The following is a 13,976-nucleotide window of genomic DNA, read 5'->3' as shown; positions in this document are numbered from 1 at the left end:
TGAAGGTAACAGTGATGTAAGCTATAAAAGAGTGTAATGTTAGTAATGGCTTCCAACTATATAATGTTTGTGAAAATATAACATATGGTGAGCATTTACAAGTTTTTTTGCTTAATTTCTTCTTGTTTTATATTCCAGTAAAATTTAATTTCATTCTCATTCACCTTGCTTCTTATGAATAAAATTTCAGGTCAAAATCTACCATATCCCTGCCCTTTCTGTGAGAAGGCATACACTTCCTGGGGCTTCAGAAGGCGCCATATTAAGGGATATCACACATCATCCCCAGAGCTACCTTGCAAGTGGTGCTTTACAGTACTGCCTTCACATCAAGATTGGGCGGTAAGCTTTTAAGCCTCTTCATTTGCAAATATCTCGTAACAGTCTTAGTATGTGGCTAATGTGCTCAGCGTGATTATTTTTTCTTTTTTTCCTTGTCCATGTCTCATTCTTGTAGATCAAGATGACTTAAGGCTGATAATGTACTGTACTGTATTCATTAAGGCTGAGCAAAATCTATCACTTCACATTTACCTCTCAAACCATCACTTTATTCTTACCAGCAGATGTCTTGAAATGTCTTAACTAATGCACATTATTATATGAGGCGCTATCAAAAAGTTCCCGGACTCAAATTTTTACATGCTTTGTGGGTGAAATATCACACCGCAGCACACTCCTTTGTGAAGTAGCATGGCGAGTTTGTGTGGTCGATCATTCCATTGAGGTTAAATGAACATTCTTTCTTATGTTGTTAGTGTGTTGTTGCAATTTTTTTTTTTTTTTTCAAAAAAAAAAAAACACAGTGCATGTGTGAAATTGTCTGAAGCTCTGTAAAATGGCTAGGAAACTTGCAAAATGCTTCAGCAAGCATTTGGCAGTGAAGCAATGGGTTGGACACAGTGTTTTGAATAGTTTTCTTAATCCAAAATAGGATGAATGTTAACTGATGAACGCTCAGGGCGTTCATCAATGGTAGAAACAGATGCCGTTGAAAAAGTGAGGAAAGCTATTCGTGAAGATCATTATCATTGTATCCAGGATATTGCAAGTGCTGTGGGAATTTCATTTGGGTCATGTCAAAGTATTTTTACTGAAAATTGAAACACGAGGTGAGTAACTCTAAAATTTATGCTCCCACTTGCTAACTCGAGCACAAAAAGACCATCATTTTCTGGGCAAAAATAATATGGCGGTGTGATTTATTTCTTTCTGAAAATAAGAAGGGCACTGGAGGGGAGATGTTTTAACAACGTGGATGAGATTCCAGCAGAATCACAGGCTGTGCTAGAAACCGTTAGGAAAGAAAAGTTCAAGAAATATTTCGAGAAGTGACAGATTATTATGATGAAAAAGAAGTGCTAAACCTACTAGGGTCATACAGCACTGCAAGAGAAGTGGCACAATCACTGGGATCAGTATATAGCCTCCCAAGGAGACCACTTTGAGGGAGACAGTTTTAACTAGGCAGTTAGGTAAGCCTGTAATTTTTTTTTTTTTTGTGAGTCCAGAAACTTTTTGATAGCACCTCATATGTTATACACTGTATACAGTATATCTATTAATGATTCAGGTCATCATGCTTGCAGCTTTATCTCAGATGAGTTCTAAATGAGAGAGGAAATTTTATAAGAATAAGAACTATTGCAGTTTTGAGAGTCATTTGAATTGTAAAGTCTGTGCATTTTTGCCAAGAAATGAGTGGTGAATGTTTCATTTTTGGGGGTCACCCTGTCATGGCAGAAGATTGCTGGTGTGTTAAAAACTATTTAATATGACAAGAAATTAAAAATAATTGTGTACACTGTATGTTAGAATTTTGTTCAGTTTACCTCTTAATTTTATATACATACGTATTAGTAAGAAAGTAAAAACCAAAGACCAACAATCCTGCTAATGTTCTAAACATTTAACAGGATGGTATTTTTTTCCCCCCAGCTATGTTGATTTCATATACAGTATATTAACCCTTTGACTGTTTTCGACGTATAAATACGTCTTACGAGCCAATGTTTCTGACGTATATATACTCAATAATTCTAGCGGCTTCAAATCAAGTGGGAGAAAGCTGGTAGGCCCACATGTGAGAGAATGGGTCTGTGTGGTCAGTGTGCACCACATAAAAAAAATCCTGCAGCACACATTGCATAATGAGAAAAAAAAAACTGATCGTTTTTTTGGAATAAAACGCCGACTTTGAGGTGTATTTTCGTATAGTATTTATCGTTGTATTCGCGTTTTCATGGTCTTAGGTGATAAAATGGAAAACATATTACAGAAATAGAGATGATTTTCATTACTTTTACGATGAAAACGACCTTGAAACTGAGCTCAAAGTAGCGGAAATGTTCGATTTTTACCAATGTTCAAGAGTACATAAATCACACCACACGTCCAATACACGTCAACTGGGGAGTCTAATATTCTTTCACTAGTGCACTGATATTATTTATACCATTTTTACAATAATGCAGTCGTCTGCATAACAGTAAATTTTGTATTTTTTTGTATGAATAAAAAATCAAAATAGAAAGCAATAATAATATAAGAGGGGCCTAGAGATGTGACTAATGAACAGAGCATATGTTATTTTAGTGCCACGAATGTCTACCTTGTTTATTCTGGACCCTATTTTGAAATTGGCATCTTTTTTATTTTGCGTGAAATTGGCCAAATTGCCAATTTCTGACCACCATATTGGGTAGTCCAAATTTGTAAATGGGAGGTTTCTTGTACTCAGCTGATAGATAAAATGGAGTTCTAAAGAAATAGCTATGAGTTTGGTCAACTGGAACAATGGAATTGGCTGAAAATTGGGCTCAAAGTCGGCGAAATCGCCGATACGCATATGTCGCCGAGACCGCTAACTTCGCGGGAGCATAATTCCACGAGTTTTCGACCAAATTTCGAACTTTTGGTGTCATTACCATCGGGAAAAGATTCTCTATCATTTCATAAGAAAAAATAATTTTTTTTTTTCAAAAATTGAGCGACATAGAATGACAGTTTCAGAGAGGGGCCTGAAACAGTCAAAGGGTTAATCAACAGAAACCATGTTTTATCATTTGTCTCCAATTTTCAATAAATTATTTCCAGTTGCATTAGTAAAACTTTATGCTGCCATGCCTTTAATTTCTTTAAGTAAAACATGATCCTTGAATAAATTCTAAAGTACTTTTGTTTGTCTCTATAGTAGGATTCCATCCATATTCCCAGTTATGCAGTAAAATTTTTTGTTATCCACAGAAATACATGTATGAAACTTATTATTATCAGGGGGGGAAATGCTAAACATGTAAGGGCCATATAGTACCTGGGGCAAAAAAGTAAGACAGTTTGAGAATTAGCAATGATACACTGTACTATTTTATAGCTAATTAATACTGTCTAGTGCATATAATAATATTTTGTTTTCAGTATTAATTTTTTTTTATTAAATGTGATGCCAAAATTACTGATTCTCGTTTTATTATCTAAAAGCTGTGGAAAGGTAAAGGCCTCGTTTATATATATATATATATATATATTTTTTTTTCAACAGTGGACCCCCGTATACCGTTGGCATCACATAACATTAAATCCGCGTACCGATACATTTTATCGCTAAAATTTTGCCTCGCATACCGCTAAAAAACTCGCTCAACGCTATTCGTCCGAGACGCGTCTAATGTGCGGCCTGAGCCAGCCTCACATGTTCCGCCGGTGGCATTGTTTACCAGCCAGCCTCCGCGGTAACATCCAAGCATACAATCGGAACATTTTGTATTATTACAGCGTTTTTGGTGATTTCATGTGCAAAATAAGTGACCATGGGCCCCAAGAAAGCTTCTAGTGCCAACCCTACAGGAATAAGGGTGAGAATTACTATAGAGATGAAGAAAGAGATCATTGCTAAGTATGAAAGTGGAGTACGTGTCTCTGAGCTGGCCAGGTTGTATAGTAAACCCCAATCAACCATCGCTACTATTGTGTCCAAGAAAACGGCAATCAAGGAAGCTGTTCTTGCCAAAGGTTCAACTGTGTTTTTGAAACAGAGATCACAAGTGATAGAAGATGTTGAGAGAGACTTATTGGTGTGGATAAACGAAAAATAGATAGCAGGAGATTGCATCTCTCAAGCGATCATAAGTGAAAAGGCTAGGAAGTTGCATCAGGATTTAATTAGAAAAATGCATGCAACTAGTGATGATGTGAGTGAATTTAAGGCCAGCAAAGGTTGGTTTGAGAGATTTAAGAAGCGTAGTGGCATACATAGTGTGATAAGGCATGGTGAGGCTGCCAGTTCGGACCACAAAGCAGCTGAAAAATATGTGCAGGAATTCAAGGAGTACATAGACAGTGAAGGACTGAAACCTGAACAAGTGTTTAATTGTGCTGAAACAGGCCTGTTTTGGAAGAAAATGCCAAGCAGGACCTACATTACTCAGGAGGAAAAGGCACTCCCAGGACATAAGCCTATGAAAGACAGGCTTACTCTGTTAATGTGTGCCAATGCTAGTGGTGATTGCAAAGTGAAGCCTTTATTAGTGTATCACTGACACTCCCAGAGCGTTCAGGCAAAAGAATATCCTCAAGGGTAATTTGTGTGTGCTGTGGAGGGCAAACAGTAAGGTCACTAGGGACTTTTTCTATGACTGGTTACACCATGCATTTGCCCCCAATGTGTAAAATTACCTAACTGAAAAGAAATTAGACCTTAAGTGCCTCCTGGTGTTAGACAATGCCCCTGGTCATCCAACAGACTTGGCAGAGCGACTTTGTGGGGACATGAGCTTCATTAAGGTCAAGTTTTTGCCTCCTAATACCACTCCTCTCCTGCAGCCCATGGACCAGCAGGTTATTGCAAACTTCAAAAAACTGTACACAAAAGCTCTGTTTGAAAGGTGCTTTGTAGTGACCTCAGAAATTCAATGGACTCCAAGAGAGTTTTGGAGAGAGCACTTTAATATCCTCAATTGTGTAAACCTTATAGGTAAGGCTTGGGAGGGAGTGACTAAGAGGATCTTGAACTCTGCTTGGAAGAAACTGTGGCCAGAATGTGTAGACCAAAGGGATTTTGAAGGGTTTGAGGCTAACCCTGGGAATCCTATGCCAGTTGAGGAATCCATTGTGGCATTGGGAAAGTCCTTGGGGTTGGAGGTAGTGGGGATGATGTGGAAGAGTTGGTGGAGGAGGACAATGAAGAACTAACCACTGATGAGCTGCTAGATCATCTTCAACAGCATGAGGCCACACCTGAGGAAACTGCTTTGGAGGAGGGGAGAGAGAAATTGAAGAAGTTGCCTACTTCAAAGATTAAGGAAATCTGTGCAATGTGGCTTAAAGTGCAAACCTTCATGGATGAAAATCACCCTCAGACAGCTGTTGCAAGCCGTGCTTGTGACTATTACACTGACAATGTTGTGAACCACTTTAGGAAAGTCATAAAGGAATGAGAGGTACAGACCTCTATGGACAGATATGTTGTGCGACAGAAATCCAGTGACTCTGAAGCTGGTCCTAGTGGCGTTAAAAGAAGCAGGGAAGTAACCCCAGAAAAGGACTTGACACCTCAAGTCTTAATGGAAGGGGATTACCCTTCTAAACACTAAGACCATCAACACTCTCCCCTCCTCCCATCCCATCAATCATCACCAGATCTTCAATAAAGGTAAGTGTCATGTAACTGTGCATGTCTTCTTCAGTTTGTGTGTATTAAAATTAATATTTCATGTGGTAAATTTTTTTTTTTCATACTTTTGGGTGTCAGGAACGGATTAATTTGATTTCCATTATTTCTTATGGGGAAAATTCATTCGCATAACATTGAGCTCTCAGGAACGGATTAATAACGCTATTCGAGGGTCCATTGTATACAGTGGACCCTCGACCAGCGATGGCATCGATTAACGATAAATCTGACTAGCGATACATTTTATCGCAAAAATTTTGCCTCAATTAGCGCTAAAAAACTCGACCAACACTATTCGTTCCGTCTGAGACGCGTCCGCTTCTGGCCAGTGTTTACAAGCCAGCCAGCCACCGCGGTCGCTTCCAAGCATACAATCGGAACATTTCATATTATCACAGCCTTTTTAGTGATTGCACCTGCAAAATAAGTCACCATGGGCCCCAAGAAAGCTTCTAGTGCCAACCCTACAGCAAAAAGGGTGAGAATTACTATGGATATGAAGAAAGAGATCATGGCTAAGTATGAAAGTGGAGTGCATGTCTCCGAGCTGGCCAGGCTGTACACAAAACCCCAATCAACCATCGCTACTATTGTGGCCAAGAAAACTGCAATCAAGGAAGCTGTTCTTGCCAAAGGTGCAACTATGTTTTCGAAACTGAGATCGCAAGTGATAGAAGATGTTGAGAGACTGTTATTGGTATGGATAAACGAAAAACAGATAGCAGGAGATAGCATCTCTCAAGCGATCATATGTGAAAAGGCTAGGAAGTTGCATGACAATTTAATTAGAAAAATGCCAGCAACTAGTGGTGATGTGAGTAAATTTAAGGCCAGCAAAGGTTGGTTTGAGAGATTTAAGAATTGTAGTGGCATACATAGTGTGATAAGGCATGGTGAGGCTGCCAGTTTGGACCAAAAAGCAGCTGAAAAATATGTGCAGGAATTCAAGGAGTACATAGACAGTGAAGGACTGAAACCTGAACAAGTGTTTAATGGTGACACTGACAATGTTGTGAAACACTTTAGGAATGTCATAAAGGAACGGGAGGTACAGGCCTCTATGGGCAGATATGTTGTGCAACAGAGGTCCAGTGACTCTCAAGCTGGTCCTAGTGGCATTAAAAGAAGAAGGGAAGTAACCCCGAAAAAGGACTTGCCACCTCAAGTCCTAATGGAAGGGGATTCCCCTTCTAAACACTAAGACCATCAACACACTCCCCTCTTCCCATCCCATCAGTCATCACCAGATCTTCAATAAAGGAAAGTGTCATCTAACTGTGCATGTCTTCTTCAGTTTGTGTGTTAAATTTTTTTCTTCAATACTCTTGGGTGTCTTACACGGATTAATTTGATTTCCATTGTTTCTTATGGGGAAAATTAACTTGACTAACGATTATTTTGACTAACGATGAGCTCTCAGGAACGGATTAATAGCGTTAGTCGAGGGTCCACTGCATATATATATATATATATATATATATATATATATATATATATATATATATATATATATATATATATATATATATATATATATATATATACTATATATATATACTATATATACTATATTCTATATATACTATATTCTATATATACTATATTCTATATATACTATATTCTATATATATACTATATTCTATATATATACTATATATATATATATACTATATATATATATATATATATATATATATATATATACTATATATATATATATATATATATATATATATATATATATATATATATTTATATATATAAATATATATATATATATAAATATATATATATATATATATATATATATAATATATATATAGTATATATTATATATACTATATATATATACTATGTATATAAATATAAATATATATACTATGTATATAAATATGTTTATATGTACTATACATATAAATGTATATATATACTATATATATAAATATATATATACTGTATACATAAATATATATATATATATATAAATATATATATATATATATAAATATATATATATATATATATATATATATATATATATATATATATATATATTATATATATATATATATATATATATATATATATATTATATATATATATATATATATTATATATATATATATATATATATATATATATATATATATATATATATATATATATATATATATATATATATATATATATATATATATATATGCAAAACAACCACTCTGAAAAAATAGAGAAATTCCAAGCACTTTCGTGACTACTCACATTATCAAGGAACTATGAAAGTAAAGCATACAAGGAAGCTATATAAGGGGTCAGGCCAGCACCTCACTATCAGATCCCACAACGGTTAAACACCTGACGCGCGCCGACCCAACTTGGATAGGTCCTTTGCACAACTCACCCCACAAACTATTCTACCCAAGAAAATTTAAAAATTATTTGTCCAGTGTATTATTAAATTCTTCCCAAATTCTATTAATTATAAATGGATCTAATTTATATAAACCAAAGGAAATATTCATATTATTGTCAAAACTGCTTTTTATGAAACAAGATTCAATTATATTCCTGTCGACCATGGACTTGCTTGATACTACTTTCTCAACTTTTTGAAAATCAATTGGATGGTTAAAATCTCTTACATGAATAAATAGAGCATTGGAATCTTGTCCAGTTCTAATGCTATATTTATGTTGTTTTAATCTTAGTTCGAGATTTTTACCAGTTTGACCGTAATAAACTTTATCGCAAATTTTACAAGGAATCTTATAGACACATCCATCAGCATTTTGGGGGGAATTCTTTATCAAAAGTTTTTTTTACTGTATCAAGATTTTTGAATACAACTTTAATATTAAAAGTCTTAAGAAGAGAAGGCATATCAACCAAGTTTTCATGGTAAGGGAGAACCAACATATTTTTAGTTGAATAGGGCTGGTTGTCCCTTTTTGGATTGTAAAAAGTATTTCTAGCAACTTTAAAAGATTTATTATTTACATTTCTTGGGTATTTTAAATCATTACCTATTTCATAAATTTTGGATATACCCAAGAAATGTAATTGATAAATCTTTTAAAGTTGCTAGAAATACTTTTTACAATCCAAAAAGGGACAACCAGCCTTATTCAACTAAAAATATGTTGGTTCTCCCTTACCATGAAAACTTGGTTGATATGCCTTCTCTTCTTAAGACTTTTAATATTAAAGTTGTATTCAAAAATCTTGATACAGTAAAAAAAACTTTTGATAAAGAATTCCCCCCAAAATGCTGATGGATGTCTATAAGATTCCTTGTAAAATTTGCGATAAAGTTTATTACGGTCAAACTGGTAAAAATCTCGAACTAAGATTAAAACAACATAAATATAGCATTAGAACTGGACAAGATTCCAATGCTCTATTTATTCATGTAAGAGATTTTAACCATCGAATTGATTTTCAAAAAGTTGAGAAAGTAGTATCAAGCAAGTCCATGGTCGACAGGAATATAATTGAATCTTGTTTCATAAAAAGCAGTTTTGACAATAATATGAATATTTCCTTTGGTTTATATAAATTAGATCCATTTATAATTAATAGAATTTGGGAAGAATTTAATAATACACTGGACAAATAATTTTTAAATTTTCTTGGGTAGAATAGTTTGTGGGGCGAGTTGTGCAAAGGACCTATCCAAGTTGGGTCGGCGCGCGTCAGGTGTTTAACCGTTGTGGGATCTGATAGTGAGGTGCTGGCCTGACCCCTTATATAGCTTCCTTGTATGCTTTACTTTCATAGTTCCTTGATAATGTGAGTAGTCACGAAAGCGCTTGGAATTTCTCTATTTTTTCAGAGTGGTTGTTTTGCGCATATATATATATATATATATATATATATATATATATATATATATATATATATATATATATATATATATATATATATATATATATATATATATATATATATATATATATATATATATACATATATATATATATATATATATACATATATATATACATACATACACATACATACATACATACATACATACATACAGATACAGTGGACCCCCGCTTAACGATCACCTCCAAATGCGACCAATTATGTAAGTGTATTTATGTAAGTGCGTTTGTACGTGTATGTTTGGGGGTCTGAAATGGACTAATCTACTTCACAATATTCCTTATGGGAAAAAATTCGGTCAGTACTGGCACCTGAACATACTACTGGAATGAAAAAAGTTCGTTAACCGGGGGTCCACTGTATATATATATATATATATATATATATATATATATATATATATATATATATATATATATATATATATATATATATATATATATATATATATATACACTGGCCATCTCCCACCAAATTTTGTATATGCATATTATATCGGCATAAAGACCAAAGTCTTTGCTGTATTATTTTTAATGAATTGTTATACGTACCATAAAATTGGTAAATCTCGCTTGAAAGTTAAGTACAGGAGGGCCCCACATATACAGCACCTTTTCAGTGTTTCACATTTTCATTGGCTTCAAATTGAGCCATAGTTCATTATGTTCCCTGTGCCAGCGATTGTCGCCAGTGGGTGGAACAATGGCTCAGTTAACAGCCATGTACAGCACCGAAAATAGGTGCTGTATATGTGGGGCCCTCCTGTAACTTTCTCACTGTGTAAATTCATCTTTCTGTTCTTTATCTAAATGCTTGACATCTCTACAAATCATTTTGATGTGCTGTACAGTATAAGGGATGATTTGCTTAAGGATAAATTGACACAATTTATTCAGAAATGTAATCATGTATAAAATGTTCAGATGATTACCCTATCTAGTTTGACAAAAAAAATATTTTTAAATATTTCAGTTTGAGCATAAACTTAGTACACACATTATTACTGCATTTCTATAATTAAAACAGTACGACTCCTAAATTGCTTTATAATGCATGAAAATGTTTCACTTCAGTAGTATTAGTAGAATAGCTTTCCTAAAAGTGCATCGGTTTCAGAAGTTTATATTTTCTTATTTTGTCCTTTATAAAATTTTAATATGTTGGTTTGATGATTACATAAATAAGGCTGTTTCTACATATTTGCATTAAGAATCAAGACTATGTGGAAAGACAGGAATAACTCAACTGGGATGTACATATGAGGACGTACAAAATCAGAAACAGAATAAATTAAAGGCACAAGTGAAGAAAAAAATAAGATAAAGGAAAGTGTGTATTAAAAGGGCATGTGGAGATAAAGAAAATGTAACAGCCCATTCAGTGCTTCTGCTTTGTGAGTGTACTTATAGACAACCAATATTGCAAGCATTGGTACCATACCACTGTATAGTTTTTCCTCTTGCCTTACAATCTGCATGGAAAGTTATAAGCCTGCTGCAGGACAAATTTTTGAATAATGAAATAGATGGTTGAAGTTTGGACTTCCATATATCAGTTGCAAATGGGACCATGCAGCTTCAGTAATGGGCTCATCTGCTTTTGGGTTGAACTCTACACTAAGTTCAGTGAAGCTCAGATAATGACATATGTGATTGATAATAAAGAAGAGGACAGTATTTTATTCTTTGCTTCATGGCTGCTCCAGAGGTAGAGCAGCCATGAAGCAGAGAATAAAACACTGTCCTCTTCTAATATTATTATCCATCTCATACATCAAAATCTGAGCTTCATTGAACATAGTGCATAGTTCGACCTTAAGGTGGGTGAGGCCACTCTTGAAGCAGCATGGCCTCACTTGTAATTGCTGCCTGAGTTGTTACCAACTTTCTAAGAAGTCAAGACTTCAACCATCTGTTGCTATGTGTTTAAAGTTTGTCCTTCACCTGGCATCATAACTTTCTGCGCAAACTGTACACTAATATCATATCACTTGATGGTTTGTGAATCTTAAATAATATGTAATGATCTTTCAAATGACTTTCGAACTCAAAAAATTTGCAATGTTTAAAGAAATTTCTTTGTGAGGAAACCCCTTCTAGGTAAGGGAGCTCCCTGAGGAAATAATGTAGCAAGACATTTCTTGTATTTAACAGAAATATAGCATATAAAATTTTTTGCATCATTTGCCAAGTATATATCTAGATTTCAAGGCCAGGGTAGTGTTTTAGAGCAAGGGGATCTTATTACCTAACTTAATTATTTAATTTGTGAGTGAGAACCAGTCCTCCAGGGAGGTAAACCAGAGGCTCTGAGGTGGATTGGTTTTTGTGTTTTCAGGACTTGTGGATTTCACTCACTAAGGGCTGCTGAAGAGGCAAGGTAACAAAGATCAGCATGAGTTCATATGGCCACAACAATTACCTTTACCACTATAGTATATACTGTATCCAAATTAGAAGATCTACACACTATAATTTTTTTTTTTTTTTTTTTTTTTGAGAATGGTAAAGGAAATTGTACAAACAAATTATGATAGTATTATATTTTGCTTTATTTCATTATCTTTGGATCATGGCATGAAGTCAAATGTAGGAGTATTCTGCAAATCTTAATGTATTTTGTAATGTTTCTTAAGCCTTCTGGAAGCTTCCATAGGAATTTTTGGCTCATTCTAGGTTTAAGACCCAGTGTGCATCAGTCATGGAAAGTTTTTTTTTTAATCCCCAAAGTAGTTTGGTATAATGTTAAATTCATCATTGTAAGTCTAATTAAAGTTTTCAACAGGAGCATGTCACCAGAAGACACAATCTAGCCATGGGAGATGCACGCAATGGTTTGCTCATCCTGGAAGAAGCTCACATGGTTCTTCAAATAGCCCAACCTACACGAATTGATTCCTTAATGGAATTAATCAAAAATAAAAAGGACAAAGATGACGATGACCCTAAGAAAACTGATGGGGATAAAAAAGATGCTGAACAAAGCAAGAATCAGAGAGATAAAGGTGAAGGAAGCAAGTGAAAATTAAGTATCTATATAACTATTTTTTCATTCAGGGATAATTTTTCAGAGTGATAAAACCTTGCATGTGTAAATTTGAAATAATTACTACTGTGAATGAGTGTGAGAATGTATAAGGATAAGTCATCAGAAGACTAAGGGAGAATGCTGGTGTGCCTTCAGGACAAAATAGTTTCAAAGGTAATAGATTCATTGCCATACAGACATGTGATATTGTACCTTGAATTTTATTCTTGAATGTCTGATAATGTTGGTTTAAAGGGTGTAATTTAGTATTTATTATTAATAATGAATATTACCTCATTAAAATTTCCATGTTTTCCTAGACATGGTGTTTTTATATAATCAGTTTGGCCAGTCAGGAAAAAGTTTCTTGTATGAAGTAATGATTCATATTTATTAAAAAGAATATTGTAATTAATTGACCCATCTCTGTCCATTCTTATATTTAAAACATGTACTAAACCCAGATGGGTCATACAGTGCTCCCAGTGTCCACTCTTGGTGAGGATATATCTTTGTCTTTATATGTCTTACCTATTGGCATAATGTGTCACAATTTTTACTTCATATGCAGTTTTCTGTCCTTTATCAATAAATTAATTTTATAATATACAGTACACCTTGTAATAAAAACATATATTTTTAGACTAATCAATTTTCTTATAACATTTCCATGGTGAAATCAGATGTCATCTCATTGTATAAACTCATCTTCAGGAAGGTGCACCTGCTTTCCTGCTCTTATAGTCAGTCTTCAGTCTTTTTTTTTTTTTTTTTTTTAAATTGTGAATAATTTACCATCAGAGTTCTCTTGTGTATACGGTAAATCTTTACCTTCCACTTTATTGGAAAATCAGCGTTAAAGTGTCCTCTGAGGTTTAAATTTTGTTGGCGTCACAGTTACCGATTTAAAAATGGTAATGCACAAAATATTTATAATATTGTAATTACTGTATTTATTCTGGAAACACTATAGGGTCTTGAGTGTAAAGTTACTATAACGTTTGCCAATACCTAACATGAAATGTATTTTTATACTGAGTTAGTGGCAAATCAATATTTTTTGTTCAATATAACATGAAACATTGTAAAGTTGTTTATTTTTGTCCGCATATGTACAAATTTCCATGTAGAAATTTTAAGCTAAAAGTCTTTCATTAATATATAAATTTAGTAAAAGGACATTCATTATACCTAATAAACTAAGTCATGTAATTTTTAAGAACCATTATAATATTCAGGGGGGAAAATGCTAATACCATAGGTGTCATACAGCACCTGGAGATAGGGAAGCATTCAGGTTCAACCCAAGGAAGGGTGAGATATGTTAATATCCTTGGATCTGGAGGCCTTCACCAGCATAAAGGCTGGTGAAGCATTCAAGAAATTCTATGAA

The 13,976-nt window shown here is 34.1% G+C and overlaps 1 protein-coding gene across 3 annotated transcripts in view; it reads left to right on the top strand.

The window, feature by feature from the left end:
• Positions 1 to 13,759, top strand: part of LOC128694826 (protein bric-a-brac 1-like) — a 110,350-nt gene extending 96,591 nt beyond the window's left edge. For 2 of the 3 annotated variants that reach the window (XM_070094320.1, XM_070094321.1), the window contains exons 7-8: positions 191 to 342; positions 12,341 to 13,759. In XM_070094320.1, coding sequence (XP_069950421.1) covers positions 191 to 342; positions 12,341 to 12,577 — 389 coding nt within the window. In that variant the 3' untranslated portion in view covers positions 12,578 to 13,759. Of the gene's footprint in view, positions 1 to 190; positions 343 to 11,893; positions 12,313 to 12,340 lie in introns of those variants that run through there. The other variant, XM_070094322.1, reaches the window with a different exon arrangement.
• The last annotated feature ends 217 nt before the right edge of the window (positions 13,760 to 13,976 follow it).

The sequence above is a fragment of the Cherax quadricarinatus genome, chromosome 45, assembly GCF_038502225.1.
Source record: "Cherax quadricarinatus isolate ZL_2023a chromosome 45, ASM3850222v1, whole genome shotgun sequence".
Lineage (NCBI taxonomy): Eukaryota > Metazoa > Arthropoda > Malacostraca > Decapoda > Parastacidae > Cherax > Cherax quadricarinatus.
The sequence above is the reverse complement of the archived record's forward strand: the minus strand, read 5'-3'. Positions and strand labels throughout refer to the sequence as shown.